The following is a 23,108-nucleotide window of genomic DNA, read 5'->3' as shown; positions in this document are numbered from 1 at the left end:
TGACGCTGAATAGTGCTAAACTGTACATTTGTGTATGTGTGTGTTTATATTATATATTAACAATATCAGCAAAAGTATGTGTAATACAATACGTCTGGTTTCTCAACCATTTTTTGCTTTATTTTTTTCATACAATGTGTTATTAGTTGCCATCTCCGATACTGATTCTGACAGCAGTGATAGTACACAGGGCTGATAGTACACAGGGCTGAGAGTACTAATTTATGGGTGTGTCAGTAGTACGTGTCAGTAGCACATCACATGTCATTTATGCACATCAGTGGCTAATAGCATAATAGTGAATGAAGAGGATGGCTGCCCCTCATCTCAAAGTCCCTGAACAACACAGCCAGAATTTTCCAAGGCAAGGCAGCTTGGTACGAAACTGTCACTTCCGTAATGGGCCTCGACCCGGATCAAAGGCTCAGAAAAACTTCGAATTTGGGAGCCCGCCACGGCTGTCGAAGGCTGAGATCTCCCATTACCCAGCATGCACTGCTCTCACTCTTGTGGGTGGAGCTGGTGCTGGGGTAGGGTGGGGGGCTAGGGTAGGACATTACCAAAAGCACTCTTAGATAAAGAGGAAGATCAGAGTGGTAAGAGATGAGTGCTAATGGCATTTCCAAGCAGTGTTGGATCAGATTCTCTTCAGGCTGCAGTGGCCCGTGTGCTGAGGTACCTTAAAAAGTAAAGGCAGCCAAGGATAGGACAGAGCGCTCTCTGGGGCAGAGCAAGGAGACAGGTGTGTGTGTGTGTGTGTGTGTGTGTGTGTGTGTGTGTGCGTGCGTGCGTGCGTGTACATGCTAATCGGTGGTGTTTATCTACACCGACCTGAAGTATGCAGCTGGTGATGTCAGAGGCAATCTTGGCGTGGGGTGTGTCCTCGTCTTTGTCCTGCGGCTGCAGGTTGTACTCCAGGCACGACTCCCACAGGGCCACCAGGGCGGCGCCGTGCTTCTCGATCGAGCCTGTCTCGCGGATGGCCGTGGTGATGCGCGTGATGCAGATCTCCACCACAGCCTGGTCATTGTCGTTGGTCAGGTAGTCCTGCGGCCGGCCAGTCGTGGGCGAGTGAGTTCATGATGGAGAAAAAGAGGGCGGATGTGGTGGTGAGTCGTGTGCTGCTCGTTCATGTTGTGTTTATGGACATCAGAGAGCTACAGCTAGTCTGCATGCTGTAGGAGAGACAATCTCTTTACTCAGAGTGGAGCTTTATAATCCAGAAACAGAAGAGCATTCATGTGGGTGTGAAAAAGAGGACACAGCTAGAGAGAGAGAGAGACAGACACAGAGAGAAAGAGAGAGAGAGAGAGAGAGAGAGAGAGAGAGAGAGAGAGGTTTCTGTTTAAATTCATAGGCATTATCCCTCACAATATTCCCATGAGGAAGTGAAAAAGCCAAACTGTCCCAGAACAAAAGCCGTTCGCAGCGCAGAGACTGTGCTCCAACAGAACCAGCTTTCACTCCAAGCTCAGGAAGACAAATGAGAACGCTTATTAACATTCATCTGTTCAAAATGTGTGAGCATCTGCATCGCTCCCTGTGAAATGAAGCGCTATTGTAGCCACGCGTCATGCTAGGGCACACGTCCACCCAAATGGAAGATGATGGTCCCTGATCGGATCTTGCGCACCAGGGAGACGTGCGCTCAATTTGTAGGTGTGTTATGTAGGAGAATATCACAAGAGCGAATATTAGTGTATTAGCACGTTATTTCAGTCAGAGGGACACGATCGAGGACAGGCCTGGCTGGACCCACCGGACGTCCCAGTGGAACAGCACGGGTGTGTGCGCTATACACACATCCCATGGTGCTGCTGTTCATTCACAAAAGGCCATGCTCACATGTCCAAAGCACTGGCCTGAAAGTTGAAGGATTTTCTGAATAAAAATAATAATTTAAGACTTTTCATTTGACTTTTAAAATCTTACAGATCTGCATCTGAGCGAATTGACCAGACCCAGAGGAAGCACTGGTAGACCCATCTGTACTCACCGGAGAGCAGGAGATGGTCCTGATCTCGTCCAGCACCTCAGACAGACAGTCCTCGATCTCACTGTCATTCAGGGAGAAGAGGTCGCCTGCGCGGGACAGGTCCCTCCGGCCCAGCACGAGCCGGAAGAGCTGGTGCATGCTGGGATACAGTCATGCCCGGGTGTGCCGCCCCCTGAGCTGCTTGTTGCCACAACCTCTTGACATGTCTCTGGAAAGAGATGTGCTAATGCAGCCAAAAGACCTGAGAGAGAGAGGGATAGAGATAGAACATTAGAGATAGAGATAGAGATAGATAGAACATTCAGGGTATTAAATCGTCCGTTTGGACACAAAACCACAAACACTGATTTCACAAACAACACAAAAGACAATGACATTATAATTCTCCAGGAAACCTGAAGTAAATCAGACTCAGTCACTCACTGTCCCGCAAACTACAAGGAAATAATAATCCCTTCTATTAAACAGCCCAACATCAAAAGAGGCAGAGACTCAGGTGGAATCATTATTTGGTATAGATCAGAACAGATCTAAATTCATAACTCCTCTAAAATTAGAAAAAACACATATATGGCTTAAAATTAATAAAGAAATTCTAAACACTCCAAACAATATATTCCTTTGTTCAATCTACATTCCTCCATGTGAATCCCCTTACTACAACGAAGATATTTTGCCCAGTCTCCATGATCAAATCAGCATCTTCCAGGCCCAGGGAAGTGTGCTGATCTGTGGAGATCTGAACGCACGTACTGGATCTCTACCTGATCTCAACACAGAACAAGGTAACAATCACATATTTGGATATCATTACCCAAGAAACTTGAATAATCTGCCCCGATATAACTCTGACACACAGACAAACAAGAATGGGAAGGACCTCCTGCAGCTCTGTCGAAATCTGGGTCTGTACATCGTCAACGGTAGGACACGAGGAGACTCTTTGGGGAGATACACCTTTTGCTCACCTCTTGGCAACAGTACAGTAGATTATGTCATTACAGATTTAGACCCTTTCTCTCTCAGTGCATTCATTGCTAAACCACTAACTCCTCTGTCTGATCACAGCCAAATCCCTGTGTTCATTAAAAGGACAGAGAATAACAACACTGCCCTCACCCAGCCCAGTAAGCTGTTTAACATCAGGAGACCATACAGATGGGCCCAAAACAACGCAGAAGAGTTCCAGAAAGCAATCAGCACTCAAGAAATTCAAACACTTTTAGACACCTTTCTGGACACCACACACACTCACAGTAACGAAGGCATCAATCTTGCAATTAAGAATATAAATCATATTTTTATTAAAACTGCCAAAATATGCAACCTAAGAAAATTAAGGAACAAACCAAATCCAACAGATAATAAGTGGTTTGATACAGAATGTCAAAACATTAGAAAAGAATTAAAAAAACTATCAAACCAAAAACACAAACTCCCAAACAATGCAGATTTACGCCTTCAGTACAGTGAAACACTGAAACTCTACAAACGTACACTCAGAATCAAAAAGCTCAATATACACAACAACAACTGACACTAATTGAGGAGTCCATCAATACAAATAATTTTTGGAACCACTGGAACACTCTTAATAAATCTAAATCTGAAGAATTGGTTATCCAAAATAGTGACATATGGATAACACATTTTAAGTCACTCTATAATAAATCACCCAATACAATACCTGAACAAAAACATATAACTGAAAAACTTAACATATTAGAACGGGCAATAAAACAGTTCCAGAATCTCCTGGTCTCCCCCATTACTGAGCAGGAACTTAGAAATAAAATATCTACCTTAAAACCAAAAAAAGCAAGTGGGCCTGACGCCATTTTAAATGAAATGATAAAACATACAAGTAAAAAATTCCAATTGGCCATCCTCAAACTATTCAACATGATTCTGAGTGTAGGTCACTTCCCTAATATCTGGAATCAAGGACTTGTAACACCGATTTTCAAAAGTGGAGATAAATTCGACCCTAATAACTACTGAGGCATCTGTGTGAACTAGGGTTGCAGCGGTAACCGGTTTCACGGTATACCACGGTATTAAAATGCACGGTTATCATACCGTGTGCGTTTGCTTATTACCGGTAAAAAGCAAGCCAGCGGAGAAACTGACCCGCGCATGCGCAACTCCGCTCCGGTTCAGCTACTCAGCACACAGCAGTGAGAATGGCAGAAAGTGCATCAGACTTAACACATTTTTTTACAAAAAAAAAAGCTAAACTAAAATCAGTGGCGAAAATGACGTAATCGCGGTGGCTCCGCCCTGTGCGCGAGGGTCTCGCGCGCTGTCGATTCGCGAGGTCGTGCACCTCTCGAATTTTGTAACTTTGCGCGCGCTGCGCCTCAGCGCAATGAACAAAAGTCATGTTTGCAGGATTCATACACGTTTAAAAGGTGGAATTAAAACACTTGTACGTCACTTTAAAGGTCCGTTTCAATATTTCCCAGCACCTTAAACTTAATTAAGTTAAATATTTATACATATACTCGAAATAATTCGCTTTTTCATCACATTATTTAATGGTTGTTTATTTCCAAAACGCCCAATCTTAACGTCTTCACGTTCTCTCATGTTTCGTCCTGGAATTACAAGAGGCTCGTATTTGTTAACGTAAGACAAAAGAACTGTGCGGAGTCGCGTGCTACGGTCACTAGTGAAAGTATAAACCTAGCTTTTTATGGTCCTTGCTTTCACTGGATGTGAAAGACGCTATTAATTTACATGCGTTCAAATTCTAACGTACCTGTTTTTGATATGTTAAAACCAGACTCGGTGTGAAAGCCTTAAAATAGAAATCTCTATTGTGAGGGTCATGTCAGAAATAAATCCTCTCTTTCTGCAGTATCTGGTTATATTCTAACTTGGCAGTACAACGGACGTTTACAACAGTTGTTGATCAGACACTGACCCAGGCTGAGTTTATCAGATATTAAATAATTTAAACTTAAATAATTGTACTGAAATCCATGATTTAGGTTTCTCTAATTTTGCAGTATTTATATAAACATGTGTACAGCTTATTTTTTTTAAAGGACACATTTTGTATACAATAGTTCCAGGTTTCTACAATAAATAGTTAATTGAACAAAAATAACTTGTTGTAATTTCTTTAAGGGTCAGTGTATCTTTTAATAATATACAAACTAACTGTGATACCGTGATAACCGTGATACCGCGGTATTTTCTGAGACGGTTATCATACCGTGAAAATCTCATACCGTTGCAACCCTAGTGTGAACAGTAATCTGGGGAAGCTACTCTGTAGTATCATTAATTCAAGACTTATAAACTTCCTTATGAAGCACAGTGTTTTGAGTAAAAGTCAGATTGGATTCATACCAAATCACCGCACATCAGATCATTATTTACACCCTACACACCCTAATTGACCTACATGTTACCCAGAAAAAAGCCAAACTATTTGCATGTTTCATAGACTTTAAAAAAGCATTTGACACAATTTGGCACAATGGTTTATTTTACAAATTATTAGAAAGTGGTGTAAGGGGTAAAACATATGACATTATTAAATCCATGTACACGAAGAATAGGTGCGGTATAAAGATTGGCAACAAAAGAAGCACATTCTTCTCCCAGGAGCGTGGAGTGAGACAAGGCTGTTGCTTAAGCCCAACATTATTCAACATATCAATGAATTGGCCACCATCTTAGAATGCTCTGCAGCACCTGGTCTCACTCTACATGACTCAGAAATCAAGTTTGTCATATGCAGATGATCTGGTTCTGTTGTCCCCCACAGAGAAAGGACTACAGCAGAACTTGGACCTGCTGGATCAGTACTGCCAGACCTGGGCCCTGGCAGTGAACTTGAAAAAGACCAAAACAATAATCTTCCAAAAAAGAGCCAGATCTCAGGGAAGCACATCACATTTCACACCAGGGTCACAAACCTTAGAGTCCTGTACAGACTACAATTACTTAGGTTTGAAGATCAGTTCAACTGGAAAATTCAATCCAGCAATTAATGAACTGAGAGAGAAAGCACGCAGGGCATTCTATGCAATCAAACGGCAAATTTAAATACCAATTCAAATTTGGCTAAAAATATTCCAATCTGTCATAGAACCAATTCTATTGTATAGTAGTGAGGTGTGGGGGCCACTCGTAAACCACAATTTTGAACAATGGAACAGACACCCAATTGAGATAATGCACTCTGAATTTTGTAAAAGTATTCTGCACATCCACAGGAAGACAACAAATAATGCCTGTAGAGCTGAAATAGACCAATTCCCACTATTACTCAAAATTCAAAAAAGGAGTATCAAATATTGGCTACATGTTAAAAACAGTGACCCCCACTCCTACCACTACAAAGCCCTGCAATGCCAAGAGCTGAGCAGAGAGAAGAGTCCTCACACAGCTGGTCCTGACACTGAGTTCACTAACCAACACTAACACTGTTCCACATCAGGACCAGACTGGAATACAATCAATCAGGCCAAACCAAATTATAACACTTCAAAAACAAAACATCACCCATTGGAACGCACAAACACAAGCACAAAACAAAATGCAGTGCTATCTGGCCCTAAAATGACAGTACACTGTAGCAGACTACCTGCTTACAGTGACTGATACTAAACACAGAACCACGTTGACAAAGTACAGACTTAGTGAACATAGCCTGGCCATCGAGACCGGCCGATTCAAGAAATCATGGCTGCCCAGAGAGCAGAGACTGTGCCAACAGTGTAAAAGTGTAACTGTAGAGACAGAGCTGCACTTCCTCACTGAATGTGAAACTTTTCAACAAATACGTCTTATGTACTTCACAAAATTTGAGCTGATTCACCCCAACTTTAAGTCCCTATCTAATAATGACAAATTCCCCATCCTCCTGGGAGAAAAGAAATAAAGCAGCACTTTAGCGGGGAGATATGTAACTACCTTACATAACATGACGGACAGTGAGTAGCACACACACACAAACACACACATACACACACAAACGCACACACACATACCCTGTTTGTAAACACATTGATTTATGTTGATCTATTTATTTTTTCTCCTCTACTTTTGTTATTTATTTGCTTTCCTTTCTTTTCACTTCTTCAACTTTAAATTCATGTTCATCATAATTAGAATTGTTCATATTTTTCAATGAGTTATGCATGTTGAATGATAACACTGCTTTGGCAATACTGTAACCGAATATGGTCATGCCAATAAAGCTTATTGAATTGAATTGATAGAGAGAGAGAGAGAGGGGGGGGGGTGAGGGAGAGTGGTAGAGACAGAGATAGAGGGAGAGTGGTAGAGACAGTGATAGAGAGAGATGGGCAAAAAGAGGGGTAGAGTGAGAGAGATAAAGAGAGAGGGGGTAGAGAGAGATAGAGGGATAGAGAGAGAGGGGTAGAGAAAGAGAGGGATAGAGAGACAGACCAGGAGGAAAGGAAGAGAAACTAGATAAAGGTCTGTAATAATCAAGATAAAAGCTATCTGTTTAATTATGGAATCATGTTCAGTTACTGAGTGACATAAATATAATCCTAGACGAGCAGTACAGGCGTATCTGAACATTGTAAGGTCTATGAAAATGCTCTGTGATAAAAGAGTAAAATATTCTGCCTTCCTGGGAACAATGCTCAGTGTCCCCTGTATACATTTCCCTCAATAACACACACACACACACACACACACACACCTGTAATGAGTTAAACGTTTGGGCTTCGTTATAGGTTGTCACACATGTAGCTATGAATTTTCACATACACATACATACACACACCACAAGCAGGACACACATAGGGCACTGAACAATTATAAACCTCCACTAAGGTTAACTCTGACAACGGCTTTATTACATCCACAGCCTGCCTGACCCTATCCCTTACCCAAACCACAACTCCTAACCCTAACCTACCCCACACTCACCCTGACCCCAGTTTTAGGGTTGTGTGGGTGTTCTGATAAGCTACAACATTCTGATAAGTTACAACAATAAATCATTTTTATTATTTCATTGAGTGACTAAATTACAAGGCATAATGCATTCAGAACCGATAACATAATGCAAAAAATGAGCAAATTAAATCATTGTGTTTTTTTGACTATGTAGCTAGTACAGGCCCTTGGACAGAAGATGGCTGTACAGTACATTATGTTTAATTATGACTGTCATCCTCAATAACAGGATGAACAGAATGAAATGAAATATGGCCTTGATATGAAAATGGCCTTGTTAAAATAATTGCTGTATTAGTATAGTCTCATATGTCCATATAACAAAGAGCAGTCTGGGATTGTGTCTCATTTGCAAGCCCTTTTCAAAGTGTCATTAGAGACCGTCCTGAAAGAACCCAGGCACTTCCCCTACCATAACACTTTGGAAAATGTGACAGGGGTCACAGGCCTGGCCAATCAGGAACCGGAGCAGGGCAGGCAGCCAATGGGGCAAGGCCTCGGGCTTAACACCCTGCTTGAGCGCACCTCGGCAACGCATTGCTAGGATACCAGAGCAGGAATGCCCGTTGGCCTAAGGGAGAAGGCAAACAGAGAGAGAAGTGAGCAGAGCTGGAGTGATCTGGGTGACCAGAGCAGCTCTGCAGGGTGATCAAGTTCAGCTCACTCTGTGGCAGTGCCCTGGTCCACTCACTCCTCACACACATGGTTGTCAAATGAATTTTCATTACAAACACACACACACAAACATATATTCCTCCCTCTCTCTCTCACACACACACACTCCCTCTTGCTCTATCTCTTACTCTCTTTCCCTTTCCCTCTTCATTCTTTTGATGAAAATGAAAACAAGAAATGCCACTGAACTTAGGCTCAACAATCATCCTGTTAAAATTAATCACCAGGTTACAGTTCAGCAATCTCAGGAATGCAGCACACACATACACAGGGTGTTCTATACAAGGACTCATCGGCTAGTACTGGTAAATACTTAACCAAGTGAACCTATACCACTCTGCAAGCACAAAGCCCAGAGAGAGAGAGAGAGAGAGAGAGAGAGAGAGAGAGAGAGAGAGAGAGAGAGAGAGAGAGAGAGAGAGAGAGAGAGAGAGAGAGAGAGAGAGAGAGAGAGAGAGAGAGAGAGAGAGAGAGAGAGAGAGAGAGAGAGAGAGAGAGAGAGAGAGAGAGAGAGAATGAATAACACTGGGTCTTTTGTGTAACTGTTCCTCCTCTCATTCCTCTGTAATAGGCACCTGTTGAACATAGTCCCAGTCTTGGAGACAGGTAAGCAGATTTGGGGATGTGGCTCACCCCTTACACCCCCCCCCCCCCCCCCCCACACACACACACAGAACCTAGTCACAACACAGCGTCTGGGAGTCCAAAGTGGGATTCCCTCCAGACTGCCTTTCATACGTGCAATCAAAGAGCGCCTTTGTGTTGCTAAAGAGGAGTGGGGTCCATAGCGTGTTCACACGAGGCCTTACCCTAGCAATCAGCCCGACACCATGCAGCCCTGCCTACACAGCTAAACACCCAGCAAGCAATGACTCTCACGCCTCCGTTTCAGCTCACAAAACCCATCATCCTGTGAGTAGAGCTTGCCTGCCGATCGGGCCGAATTCTAATTGAGGGGGTGTGGGCTTTAGTCTGAAGTCATGAATGTCTGCATGTAGGACACCAGTCACAGACTGTGGACCTGCAAACGAAGGAATGGAAATCACTCCTGACATCTGGACAATTCCACGGAGTTAACCTTGTTCTAACGCCATTAACACACACAAATGTGTGTGTGTGTGTGTGTGTGTGTGTGTGTGTGTTTAATATGCATATAGATTATCAAATTGGTCCTCTGTGTTGTAGGTGTGTTGTCCACAAGCTGGAGTCAGGCCTAAATGTCCCTCATTAACCTGTCACCTGCTGCACTGAGGCTGTCAGTAAAACAGCTCAGTCGCTGCGCTGGCGTGAAGCAGGTCAATCCACGACATAACGGCAACGCCTCGGTGACTACGCGCTAAGAACAGCGGAACGTGGCTTCGCTGTGTAAGAACGCAGACAAGGTAAAGTGTCACACCAAAGAAAAATAGCAGGTGGCATATTCTGTCCCCGGGTGTTGTGAGCGCCGAATGCCCCCTGCCTCGCGTGCTGCATTATTTATGGATTGCAGCACTGAGGTTTCAGAGAAGGCCAGAGAAACGACAACAGCACCACAGGGCTGCCATCAAGCAAGTCCCGGTACTGTGATTAGAGAGGGCTCGAAAGCATCTGTTATGACCTCTAAAATAGTCCAGAATGTCCAAATACACACACACACACACGAGAAAGTTGTAACACTCAAGTTTCTAAAGAGTAACATATAGTGTGAGCAAGCATACACGAACTCACACACATGCACGCACGAAACAGACGTGATCTTTCCTTCGAAACCTGTTCTCAGGAGCCGAACCAACCGCGCATGCGTCCTTCAAGCCTACGCGTGCAGGTCTAAGCAGCGTTCATCAAGCGCGCGCTTCTAGGGTTTCGCCCTAACGTTCTCCGGAATGCGCGCGGAACCGACCACAACTGGAATTCAAGATCAACATTTTCCTCCTAAGACCGCGTTGTCACATGACGGCGGCACAGTCGCACGGGATTTTCCTAAGGCAATAAACCAAACTCGAGAAATTTTCACTCAACAGAGATTAAAGCAAATAAAATTACCAGAAACAAAAACGTAAAAGCATATTGCCACTGTCATTACTGCGAACACGTGTTCGTTTTAGATACACTGCCCTCGCGCCGCAGTTAGGGTTAATGGGTGTTAAAATAATAAAAAAGAGAGAATCTTGTCTTTATCTTGGGGGGTAGGTGGCAGGTGGTTTAGGCATCGTGGCAGAGGAGATAGTAGCCAAGATCGGTGCCACAACATTGCGACAGTAATCAGCAAGTTGGTATGGAAAAAACGTTAAACTGCGTGCATGGCTAATATAACACAGACACACTTGTGTCTGAATGATTTTTAACGTCCATTTAAACCATGGTAAGCACACACTAATTGCACAAGAAAGAAAGCTTCGTTTAAATTAAGCATCACTACGCACTATTGAAGACAGATGCAGATAAGCGCAGACACAACTTGCCGGGACGAAGTGTGAGAATATTACATTCCTCATGCACATCGGATTGTACAGGCTCAGTTAAGTTAAGATGTAGGTCAAGGTCACTCACCCCCTGTACGTTTGGTTGGATCCGTGTGAGAAGCGCTGGTTAGAAAGAGGGTGAAATAGGGTCTTTTTACAAAAGCCAAAAAATCCACGATACTACTTAGATGTCTCAACTTCTCCCTGAAAACGATTCTTTTTTACTACTGTGGACTCAATGCGACACCTTGTGTCAGGTGGGAATATTACTCTAAGCAACAGGTGCAGTTTTTGCGAGGTCTGTCGTCTCGTTTCCAAAAGCGGCAATATGGGGGTGAACGAAAAGGCACCACTACTACGGGAACTCATACAGCTTTGTTATAAGCCTGTGATAGTCCTACTCCAAAGCACTGGGTAATGTAATGACGAATGACACAGCGTCATACGAATCTTTTCCTGCGCTGAGTAATTTAAAGACATGAACACACGGCATTAAAACATTATATACAGGTTATTAGAGGGCAGAGAGACACATAAGCTTGTTTGATTATGGTGAATTTATGGGCAATTCATTCTATGCTGATTCAAGCAGCTGAAGCTTCAAGGCGGGCTCCTGTTAACTACGCTTGGCAGTTCCAAAACATGCCAAAAGGTGGCAGCAAAGTCGCAGTTATGCAAGATAACCTGCCACATTTCACTGTCCTGTCAAAACAGGCAGATCTTCTCATTTGATAACGGAAAATAGATCGGATCGTCACAAAATGGACAACACCTGCAGTAACAGAAAAAAAACATGACTATGAAACATTTACTATGAAAATAAAATTATATTACAATTATAAGAACAGGAGTGAGCGTACATGGCGTATCAGTAATATAATAACGTGCTCTCCGAATGGGAGAATTATCTAACCTTCTGTACGCTTTCTGTGTAACGAGCAGCTAGAGTTGTTGATAAATACGGAACCAGTTTGTTTGCACACCTGGATAAGGGCTAAGAATAACCCTGTCTATGATGTGACATCCATAACGCTGCATGCACACATTTTAAAATCAGATCCCTGGATTGTAACTGTACTCCTCCTGTGTGTTTTCACCCTGCCAAGTTTTTGCCTTGTTTTATACTAAAAATGAAATAAAGAAATAGAAATAAAGTAGTGTCCTTCTGAATGGACGCCATGATTTTCAAGACACTGCCAAAAGAACATCAAGTCTTTCCGCTCCAATGTGAATTCATACTACAGTTCAGTCTGAAATGTGTTGGCGGTAAGACGCATGACCACTAGGGGGCGCTCTACTGCGCTAGAAGAGTTGGTGAGTTTTCCTACAAAGCCACCGTGGCAGCGGTGGTGAATCAGAGCTTCAGTAATAGGATTGACTGGATGCTAATGCTTCCTTTAAAAGCGATGGGATGTCACTTTCATTTTTACATGATCGGTCCTTCTACAAGCTAGCTCAAAATATCCACTGGCAGCACCAGAGAGACTTTTTTATTCCCCAAAAGTGGTTCCTACCCGGCATTAGATCTGTGAGTCCTAAAGTCCTTCTGTCTCAGTGTAAGAGTGCTGATCTAAGCTCAGGTCCCTGTTGCATTCATTAGGACGTTGTGTGAAGAAACTGCTCCACCATCAGTGTTCTTCCCATTAAAAGCTTCTCCACACTCTTCTTGGGTGGGGCTCCACTGATCTGGGTTAAGCTCTGCTGGGGAACGTAAGTATGAGTAGGGCTTGTGTGTGTGTGTGTGTGTGTGTGTGTATCTACACACATATATGTTGTCTCTATCTCTCATCTACTGTGCTGTGATAACAGCAGGTGCTGGAGTATATGCCCAACGCTGCCAGCAGGGCGGTGCCACTGGTTTGACGTCATCATCTGCGCAGTTCTAATTGACACAGACACTAATCCAGCTCCTCTACAAAGCCCTTCTGGTAGAAGACAGGGGAGGGGGAGTGTGACAGGGAAGAGAGAGGGGGAGAGAGAGAAGGTGGAGGGAGAAAGAGAGAGAACAAGGGATGAGAAGGAGACATGAGGGGTGGTGGAAGGAGAGAGATGAATGGAAAACTGCATGTCAGATGTGGTTAGCTTAAAGAAGAGCAGACTGTTACTCCTGCTTTGGGACGGCGTCTGAGCGTTACTGTCGTCCCTTTCGCTCAAACCACCACGACTGCTTGTCTCGCTGAACAACGGCAGTACTCGGCCAAGCAGATCAAGACCCAGCCTTCTCCTGACAAGCTCAGACCAGCCCAGACCTGCCCTGATCAGCCCAGACGTGCCCAGCTGAGCCCAAAGTTCTGCTCCCTGGCAAGGGCTGCACCCTGGAGAGCCAGCGCCTCCCGCTGGGGCCTGCAGAGAGGGGGGACCGTGGGAGCTGCTCCTGTTTGGCCTTGATCCTGCCCTGCATGGAACACAGCAGCAACCCGGGGGAACCTGGGGGCACCTCTATGGATGGGTAGGAGAACACTGTGAGCTTCTATTTGAAGGAGAGAGAGAGAGAGAGGAAGAGTGAAAGAGAGGGAGGAAGAGTATATGTGTGTGCATGTGTGTATTTTTAATGTGCTTGTTTGTAGAGAGCAGGCGGCTAATGTATGTGGTATATTAATATAATGAACACCGTTTTATGTTACTGTGGAAGGAACATCATAGGTGAAACACATTAGTGCAGAGGTGTGAAGAGTTGTGAGTGTTAGGAGTACATAAATATCCAACATAAAAATCTCCGGTTTGTGGTTCAGCGGCTTGTGAAAGATGTTACTTCCTGATGTTGATAAACGCAATCACACACTTAACCACTGCACATGTGCAAGAGCATGAACAGAGGAGCAGGCACCTCCAGCTACTCAACCCCAAGTAGGTTTGTTTACATGTCATTGGTACCCTGAACCCAAACTGAACTCAATTACCCACAAGCCCCATAACCGCTGATGAGCAGTATAGGAATACAGTATAGGAGCAGTGTTTTCATTTGGGAGTACAGATATGACTAAGCATAGTGTGTGTGTGTGTGTGTGTGTGTGTACATATACATTTATATAATGACTCTAATGTGTGTAATGTGTGCTGGCAGGAGCCATAGGGTAAGCTCATTACACATACAGGGAAACACACACACACACACATACACACACACTTCAGCATCCCCAAAATCCATGCAGGGCACAGTTAGTAATGACATCAAGAACAACAGGAAGATAAGGATAGCAGGACAAACAGAATGCACAGGACAGTATCCTGGCCTGTGTGGATCACCCCACTCCCCTACTCTTCGGCCAACTTAACCCCTCTCAGTAGTCCAATTGTACAACGTCAAGGAGGATGGTGGGTTTCATCTGATGGCGTTGGTGTTGGTGGGTGTATGTGCGCATTGGGGAGGGGGAGGGTTGTGTGTGTGTGTGAGGGGGGATTAAATAACAACAATAGTGTTTGCCCCAATAGTGATTTGACAAACTCATTTATAGACTGAATGAGTCTATATATGGATAGCAAACTCTAGGGGTCCTGTCCTGAGACTGAGGGAGCAGGGCAAATGTGTTGTGGGGGCGCAACGTGGGGGCAATACAGGAGGCAAGGTTCGACAGTCATGTTTTCATTGCTTTCAGCCTTTCTTTCACTGCTGTCCCATTTTACAAAGCTCTTGCAAGCCTGGATGGAATTCCCATGACAGGACAACCAGACACACACACACACACACACACACACACACACACTTAGACTGTGTCTGGAGAACAAAAGGGGGAAAAGAGGATTGCATTTGTCAGACAGCTTTTGAGCTCCTTTTAATCCCTACCAAACTACTCTTTAGATCATAAACAGATCTGAAAAAAAAGGAAAAAAGACTCTCTCTCTGTACATGTCCCTCTCTCTCTCCCCTCTTTATTTATCTCTCTATTTATCTCTCTCCCTCTCTCTCCATTTTTATCACAAAGACACACACACATACTTGCTAATGACACCGTTCCTCTCCTTATCTGAAGAACATCATGTAACACACTGTAAGCTCTTCGCCACAGCCAGCCTGTTTGAGTCTGTTTGGCATCATTTCCGTGCCTGGTCTTTTTGAGAAAGAAATGTGTGAAAATATAAGAACATTTTGCTGAAGTCCATCTTCAAAGATGATTCCAAATCCTCAGGCAAACGTGACCGACAGACAGAACATCCCTGGTATTTAACCCAAGACTCAGTTCCACTCTTATAAATGGGGCACCAGGGGAAGTGGTGCATGCTGGGAAGCCGGTCTGGTGTGGTACTCTTTTAACTCGCCTGTATCAGCAGCATTAGTACAGGAAAACATCATCCATTCTGATATAATCAGGCAAGGAATGCAAACATAGTGATCAGGCTGATCCTAGTGTAAAAAGACACTGCAGAAAGTGGCAGACAGAGAAAGCATTAATAGAGTGGGTGTTCACATTCGCTGAATTACCAAGTCTGCTCTAGACAGTTTATGTCTTTCTGTATGGTGCACACCGTAACATTCAGAAGAAGATGTAGGGAGTGGCCAGATCTACTGTCACTTTGTGTGCTGAAGTAACAGAGGAAAGAAGTCATAAACCTGCAGAGTGTTGCGCAAAAAGGGGTGTGTGTGAGAGAGAGAGTGTGTGAGTGTGTGTGTGACAGAGTGTGTGTGTGTGGTGTGTGATTGTATGAGAGACTGTGAGTGTGTGGGTGTGTGTGAGAGAGTGTGAGTCTGTTTGTATGAGTGTGTGTGTGTGTGTGTGAGAGAGAGAGAGAGAGAATGTGGCTGTGTGTGACAAAGTGTGTGTGTGTGTGATTGTATGAGAGACTGTGAGTGTGTGTGTGAGTGTGAGAGAGTGTGAGTCTGTTTGTATGAATGTGTGTGTGCGTGTGAGAGAGAGCGAGAGAGAATGTGGCTGTGTGTGACAGTGTGTGTGTGTGTGTGTGTGTGATTGAGAGACTGAGTGTGTGGGTGAGTGTGAGAGAGTGTGAGTGTTTGTATGAGTGTGTGTGTGTGAGAGAGAGAGAGAGAAAGAATGTGGCTGTGTGTGACAAAGTGTGTGTGTGTGTGTGTGTGTGTGTGTGTGTGTGTGTGTGTGTGTGTGTGTGTGAGAAAGAAAGAGTAAGTGCGAGTGAGTGTGTGAGAGTGTGTGAGTGTATGCGTGTGAGAGAGTGTGAGTGTGTGTGAGAGTGAGTGAGTGTGTGTGAGAGTGAGTGTGTGAGAGAGAGAGTGAGTGTGTGAGAGAGAGAGTGAGTGTGTGAGAGAGAGAGTGAGTGTGTGAGAGAGAGAGTGTTAGAGAGAAAGGATCAGTGAACAACAGAGATGAAAATATAAGGGGGAGATGAACAAATAGCAAACATCTCCCATGTGCGATCTAATGGGCAGCATGTCAATCTAGCCATTACAGTGTTAGCATAAAAATATGCGCGCGCGCACACACACACACACACACACACACACACACAGTGTGAATGGTTGTGATGGCCTTGTTAAACCCCATTTTACTTTATTTTTTTATTTAGATGTGTGGAAAGCCCAAGGCGCCAGGATTCAGGGACATTCGAACTTCCACAACCAGATACAAGGGACAGGGCCTTTCAGGTACCCGGTATCCATCCATCCATCCATCCATCCATCCATCCATCCATCCATCCATCCAAAAGTATTTGCTCACCCATCAGAATCAGGTGTTCCAGTCACTTTCCAACTAGTCATGCAGACTGCAGGGGTGATGGTGGGAAAAAATTCCTGAGCCTGAACTTTTTCTGAGCGGGGGGGGGTTTGGAGTGTTAGTGTACCATATTTAGAGTATTTTATAATTAATCTTTTAATTAATTAATAATAAATAAGTCAGGTAATCATTATAGTGAAATAAAAAACTAATTTCTATTAATATTCTGAGAAAATGCTGTAACCTAAAGATTTAGATTAGACACAATATGTTAAAAACAGGCATAATTATTTATTCATTACTGTTAGTAAAGTAAAGGATACCAGACAACTCAAAGAAATTATGCAAATAAAATTTAAAAGAATTACAAGTATTATGATTATAGTTAGTTTTTACATATAAAATTTAATAAATTTAATAAATATTTTGTGTTGGTTTATTAGGACATACATTTTGTGCTTTTGTTCATGTATTACACCTTACGCCGTAAGGCGGCCAGGATGAACCAGATCGTCTCACCACCTGTACCGGCTCAAAAAAAACACTCTTATATTTCTGATAAAAATGTAACTTAATCAGAATAAAGATAAAATACTGAAGTTATCTTGCATCTACCTCTGAAGCTCTTCCGATGTCTGAAATACAGGCGGTCCCCGGGTTACGACGTTGATCCGTCGTAAATCGATTTTCGGTGTAAATCGGAACATACGTACATGTATGTACGTAAATAACGTACAATACGCAGTTATCCTATCCTAAAGCTAGCCTTTTGGCAAATCCATAGCTGCGTTTAACTAATCCTGACGCCACCCACACCAAACACCAAGTTCCGTTTACGACGCAGAACCATTTAGGTCCAAACAAGGCTTTATACAGTAAATGGGAGATGTGTAGTAACCACGAAAAATCGTAACTTGGGAACCTCGTAAGGATCATATTTCGCCCTCAAAACAGATAGCATGCGCGCCCGTGTGGTTTATCATTATGATTTGACGGATTTTTCCCCCCCTCAATTTTTTTTCTCTCGCGGACATGTCGGTACGCCGGAATTCCGGCGTGGCGCCTGAAAACTATCAGGCCTGAGACTGTTTTTACAAATATTTGTGAAAGAATGTGCCGCTCTCAGGAACTCAGTGAATTCCAGCATGGAACTCTGATAGGATGACACCTGTGCAACAAATCCATTTGTGAAATTTCCTCACTCCTAAATATTCCACAGTCAACTGTATGCTGAAGTGCAAAATGCGAAGAGATCACCAACTTTCTACAGTCAATCACTGCAGACATCCAAACTTCATGTGGCCTTCAGATTAGCTCAAGAACAGTACGCAGAAAGCTTCATTGAATGGGTTTCCATGGTCGAGCAGCTGCATGCAAGTCATACATCACCAAGTGCAATGCAAAGCGTTGGATGTCATGGTGTAAAGCACACTGTCACTGGACTCTTGAGCAGTGGAGGTGCAATTTCTGGAGTGAAGAATCGTGCTTGTCCATCTGGCAATCTGATAGACGAGTCTGGATTTGGTGGTTGACAGGAGAACAGTTGCATTGTGCCAAGTGTAGTTGGTGGAGTGGGGATTATGGTGTGGGGTTGTTTTTCAGGAGCTGGGCTTGGCTCCTTAGTTCCAATGAAAGGAACTCTGAATGCTTCTGCATACCAAGACATTTTGCACAATTCCATGCTCCCAATATTGTGGGAACATTTTGGAGCCTTTCCCTTCCTCTTTCAACATGACTGTGTACCAGTGCACAAAGCAAGGTCCATAAAGACATAGATGGCAGAGACTGGTTTGGATGAACTTGACTGGCCTGCACAGAGTACTGACCTTAACCCGATAGAACACCTTTGGTATGAATTAGAGCAGAAACTGAGAGCCAGGCCTTCTCAACCAACATCAGTATGTGACCTCACAAATGCACTTCTGAAAGAATGGTCTAATAAACACACTTCTAAACCGTCCCAAATGAGGTGATCTGTTCTAGCTGCAAAGGGTGGACCAATGTCATATAGGACCCTATGGATTAGGAATGGGATGTCAACCTCATATGTGAGAGGAAGGTGAGCAAATACTTTTGACAATATAGTGTATGTATCGATGTATTTGAAATTTGGAAGCACTTTTGCTTCCTCTATCTTTCCCTCTCCTCTCTCTCTCTATAGATCTTCCCAGATCTGATGGAGGTGGTACTGACTCTGGAGGGATCACAGGCACAGACAGAGCAGGGGAAGGAGCGCCTTCCCTCCATCGTGGTGGAGCCAGTGGACGTGAGCGAGGTGGAGAGTGGTGAGCTCCGCTGGCCTCCTGAGCCTGAGGAGGACGAGGAGGATGAGGGCCTGTTTCTGGAGCAAAGTTTCCCACCAGCCTGTATCACCGATTGGGGAGATGAGGAGCAAGAGGAGGTGGATGAAGATGATGAGGAGCAGAGAGACGAGGAAGAGTCCACTGTCATTGTCAACACTCAGCAGGACACCTTGCTTTTAGGTGAGCTTGGGTGTGGGCTCCTCTGAGTTCTCACAGGACCTGGGATTTCACCAGAGCTTCACATTCCTTCCTTAGGCAACTTCTTCAAGCTCTTAGCACACTGAATGTTTGACTGCAAAAAAGAAACAGACCTGCAGACCCTTGTAGATATAAAGCCCTATTCCTCTTCTCTCCCCTTCTCACTATATCCATTAAACCATCCATTTGACCTCTCTCCCTTTTCCTCACTGTTTGACTCCTCCCACTGTTTGACCCCTCCCTCTCTGTGCTGTAGACCTTCAGCTGAGTGACTACACTGATGACACTCCAAGTCTGTCTCCAGAGAGTGAATCTGCTTTAAACCGAACACCTGCTCCCACGCCATCTCTTCCTCCAAGCCCACTCCCGGAGGATCCTGGATCTCTGGTGTTGTCCACAGCCCAGAGGGGCCTCTTGGGGCCCTGTTCAGACAGTTAAAAGATTCAGGACTTAGTAGGTAGTGTATAGTGAAGCCAGTCTGTGTGATAGAATCTGGACCTCTATAGTAATAGTTGTATGACTTTATTGTCGTCATTACACATCAAAATGCACCAGCGTTCACAGATGGGGGTGGGGGGGATATAGAGAGGTACCATTAGGAAGAAGACAAAAAAATATAACCAAAGATTATTCTCTCAACAGGACAACAGTCTGTGAGCAAGCAAAAAATCCAAATATATGCAAATATAAGCATTGGTCATGACACAATCAAGCGTGTTCATCCTTGGGGGGTGCAGAGGTTGGTCTGGCACAGTTTTTGTGTCCAAGACAACGACCTTCAGGGAGAATTTTTTTTGAGCGCCAAATGTAGATAAGCAAGAATGTAGATTTAGCGAGAAGTCCGTCCAGTTTGAGTATGAGAAATTCCTCTGAAGTCAGCAGTCTCCAACTGAACCAACTTTGCCTGTAGAGCTGTGAGCATCTTCATGATAAATTCCATGTTTTACTGAAGTTTGCATTCCGACAGCTTTACCCATCACAATCATGTTGGGCGATTTCAATAACTGACCCCACTCTAGTAATGTGCTGATACACCAGGGCAACGTCTAATCTAATCAGCAGAAACCCAGTGGTCAAAGTTCCAAATAAATATACGTCCTCAATGTCTTCCATTGAGAGAGGTGCGAGACACAAACCACATCAAGCACATATCAAGCTGAGAACGTTCTGGACGTGTGGGTTCTCCCGCACCACTTAATTCCATATTTCTTGTTTAAAATTCAAAGAGCAGCATCAGGGTACTGAGACGAGACAGAGAAGCTAAGCTAAACCAGGGAGTACAGGAACTGGATATACATAGAGAATATACAGTCATGGCCAAAAGTTGAGAATGACACAAATATTATATTTTCACATGATCTGCTGCCCTCTAGTTTTTATGTGTGTTTGTCAGATGTTTTTATCACATACATAAATATAATTGCAATCATATTATGAGCAGTGTTGGGAACGTTACTTGAATTTTGTCAGAATGTGTAGGTTTTTGTTTGTCCACCCGCCTCTTTATGATTGACCACACGTTCTCAATCGGATTAAGATTTGGGGAGTTTCCAGGCCATGGACCCAAAATCTCAATGTTTTGTTCCCTGAGCCATTTAGTTATCACCTTTGATTTATGGCAAACACAGCCATTTTTTATTCATGGCTGTGTGTTTAGGCAAGACTGTGAGAGAGCCAATTCCCTTGGCTGAGAAGCAACCCCACACCTGAATGATTTCAGGATGCTTTACAGTTGGCATGAGACAAGATTGGCAATAGCACTCACCTCGTCTTCTCCGAACAAGCTGTTTTCCAGATGTCCCAAACAATCAGAAAGGGGATTCATCAGAGAAAATGACTTTACCCCAGTCATCAGCAGTCCACTCCCTGTACCTTTTGCAGAATATCAGTGTGTTCCTGATGTTTTTTCTGGAGAGAAGTGGCTTCTTTGCTGCCCTCCTTGAGACCAGGCCTTGCTCCAAGAGTCTCCACCTCACAATGCGTGCAGATACACTCACACCTGTCTGCTGCCATTCCTGAGCAAGCTCTGCACTGCTGGTAGCCCAATCCCACAGCTGAAACACTTAAGAGACGGTCCTGTCGCTTGCTGGTCTTTCTTGGGCACCCTGGAGCTTTTTTTGGCAACAATGGAACCTCTCTCCTTGAAATTCTTGATGATGCGATAGATTGTTGACTGAGGTGCAATCTTTCTAGCTGCGATACTCTTCCCTATTAGGTCATTTTTGTACAGTGCAATGATGACTGCACATGTTTCTTTAGAGATAACCATGGTTAACAGAAGAAAAACAATGATGCCAAGCACCAGCCTCCTTTTAAAGTGTCCAGTGGTGTCATTCTTACTTAATCATGACAGATTGATCTCCAGCCTTGTCCTCATCAACACCCACACCTACCTATGTTAATGGAGCAATCACTGAAACGATGTTAGCTGGTCTTTTTAAGGCAGGGCTGCAATGAAGTTGAAATGTGTTATGGGGGATAAAGTTCACTTTCTAAGCAAATATTGACTTTGCAATTAATTGCTGTTAAGCTGATCACTCTTTATAACATTCTGGAGTATATACAAATTGCCATTATAAAAACTGAAGCAGTAGACTTTGTAAAAATTAATATTTGTATCATTCTCAAAACTTTTGGCCATGACTGTACATATCCACAGCTACCAGATTTAGATTTAACAGTATGGATGTAGCTAGATACAGTGTGATCTTGAACTGTATCTGCACATTGCATACATTGTTTTAATTATTAAATGCGTATAATACATTTTTAAGCCATTTAATATGGGAAACAGTACTATTGGTTAAAGAGCAGACCCACCAACCCCATTTACAGAGTAAAGACGGTGCTATGAATCGATGTTGTGGCTTTAAGGTAAATGTTCACACTCTCCAGCAGGTATTGTCTTTATTTTCCTCACTGGTCCTCAGTGAGGTGTTCCTGAGGTGCAACCTGTCGTTGAAATTTGAACCTTAATGATGAATGAGAACAGTTGGGTAGGGTAGCAAAGTATAGTACAAAATTTATTAGACAAAAGACAGAAAAATAAAAAGATGGATCGATCAAGAGATTTCCAGTACACACACTCAAGAGTGTCAGCAAGAGAGAGCTGCCTCCCTCTCACAGACAATAGTTATTATACTATTTTGCTACATGATTACATCACACTTCAGTGACATGAATTTCACATGTTAAGTTTCATTGGTGGCCCACACGAGGTATCACCCCATCATCCCTCCCCTGCCAGGGTCATCAGACCAAGGGCTCCTTGTTCCTCCAGTCCGCCTGATGCCCATTCTGATGCCAGGCATGCCAGATATACTACCATTTTGACGCAGCTCATCCTTATCTACAGGCCCGAGACATTCAGAACTGTTCAGGCAGTGTCGTTTTTGTAATTTATGTTCTCTGTACTTTTTTTAAGCTATTTGATGCTTTCACATCTTCTCTCTCTTCTGTAGTTGGCGAGAAATCTTTATATTAACATCGCAATATGAAAAAATACATTTGAATGAATACATGAATAAATAAATATTAAAATGTAGCCTATTATTGCTTGAACGTTTCATAAAAGTAAATATGAAGAAACAGGAGACTGGGAAATGCCTCTATAGTATGTCATAGAGTCATGGCCTCAATGGGACATGTGCTCACTGGGACAAATTGCAACGTGGTGAGTCTTGTTTGCGAGCATCACTGCAAGGTTTTAAAGCAGGTGGAATGACCCTGGAGCCATCCCTGACAGAGCCTCCCCTCCTAGGCTTGAGACCCCGCAGGCCGAAGGCAGTCACCCTCTCGCAACAAAAGTCCCGAATCAGGGCAGGATCCAGGATACATGACCGGTCCTCCGGCCCATACCCCTACCAGTCCACCAGGAACTGTCTGCGACCTCGAACCCGGCAGATGTTCAAGAGGCAATGGA

General features: G+C 43.7%; 2 protein-coding genes across 2 annotated transcripts in view; one reads left to right on the top strand and one right to left on the bottom strand.

The window, feature by feature from the left end:
- veph1 (ventricular zone expressed PH domain-containing 1) overlaps nucleotides 1-10,408 on the bottom strand; it is a 71,834-nt gene extending 61,426 nt beyond the window's left edge. The window contains 4 exon segments of the mRNA XM_076994684.1: nucleotides 832-1,047; nucleotides 1,997-2,237; nucleotides 8,358-8,516; nucleotides 10,328-10,408. Coding sequence (XP_076850799.1) covers nucleotides 832-1,047; nucleotides 1,997-2,134 — 354 coding nt within the window. The 5' untranslated portion in view covers nucleotides 2,135-2,237; nucleotides 8,358-8,516; nucleotides 10,328-10,408.
- Nucleotides 10,409-13,128: 2,720 nt separating this feature from the next.
- On the top strand, nucleotides 13,129-22,641 carry lbhl (LBH regulator of WNT signaling pathway, like). Its single transcript, XM_076997458.1, has 4 exons — nucleotides 13,129-13,510; nucleotides 16,537-16,615; nucleotides 18,847-19,168; nucleotides 19,443-22,641. Exons 1-4 carry the CDS (start codon nucleotides 13,461-13,463, stop codon nucleotides 19,622-19,624), a joined length of 633 nt encoding a protein of 210 aa, XP_076853573.1. The 5' UTR covers nucleotides 13,129-13,460; the 3' UTR covers nucleotides 19,625-22,641.
- Nucleotides 22,642-23,108: the final 467 nt, after the last annotated feature.

The sequence above is a fragment of the Brachyhypopomus gauderio genome, chromosome 2 (assembly GCF_052324685.1).
Source record: "Brachyhypopomus gauderio isolate BG-103 chromosome 2, BGAUD_0.2, whole genome shotgun sequence".
NCBI classification, from domain to species: Eukaryota; Metazoa; Chordata; class Actinopteri; order Gymnotiformes; family Hypopomidae; genus Brachyhypopomus; species Brachyhypopomus gauderio.
The sequence above is the reverse complement of the archived record's forward strand: the minus strand, read 5'-3'. Positions and strand labels throughout refer to the sequence as shown.

What these genes read in the sequence shown, in the direction of transcription:
- lbhl (XM_076997458.1), top strand. Translation starts at nt 13,461, where the DNA reads ATGGAACACAGCAGCAACCCGGGGGAACCTGGGGGCACCTCTATGGAT. An exon ending in GGGGGCACCTCTATGGATGG is followed by an intron (nt 13,511 to 16,536) that starts GTAGGAGAACAC and finishes TTTTTTATTTAG; the next exon opens with ATGTGTGGAAAGCCCAAGGC. An exon ending in CAAGGGACAGGGCCTTTCAG is followed by an intron (nt 16,616 to 18,846) that starts GTACCCGGTATC and finishes CTCTCTCTATAG; the next exon opens with ATCTTCCCAGATCTGATGGA.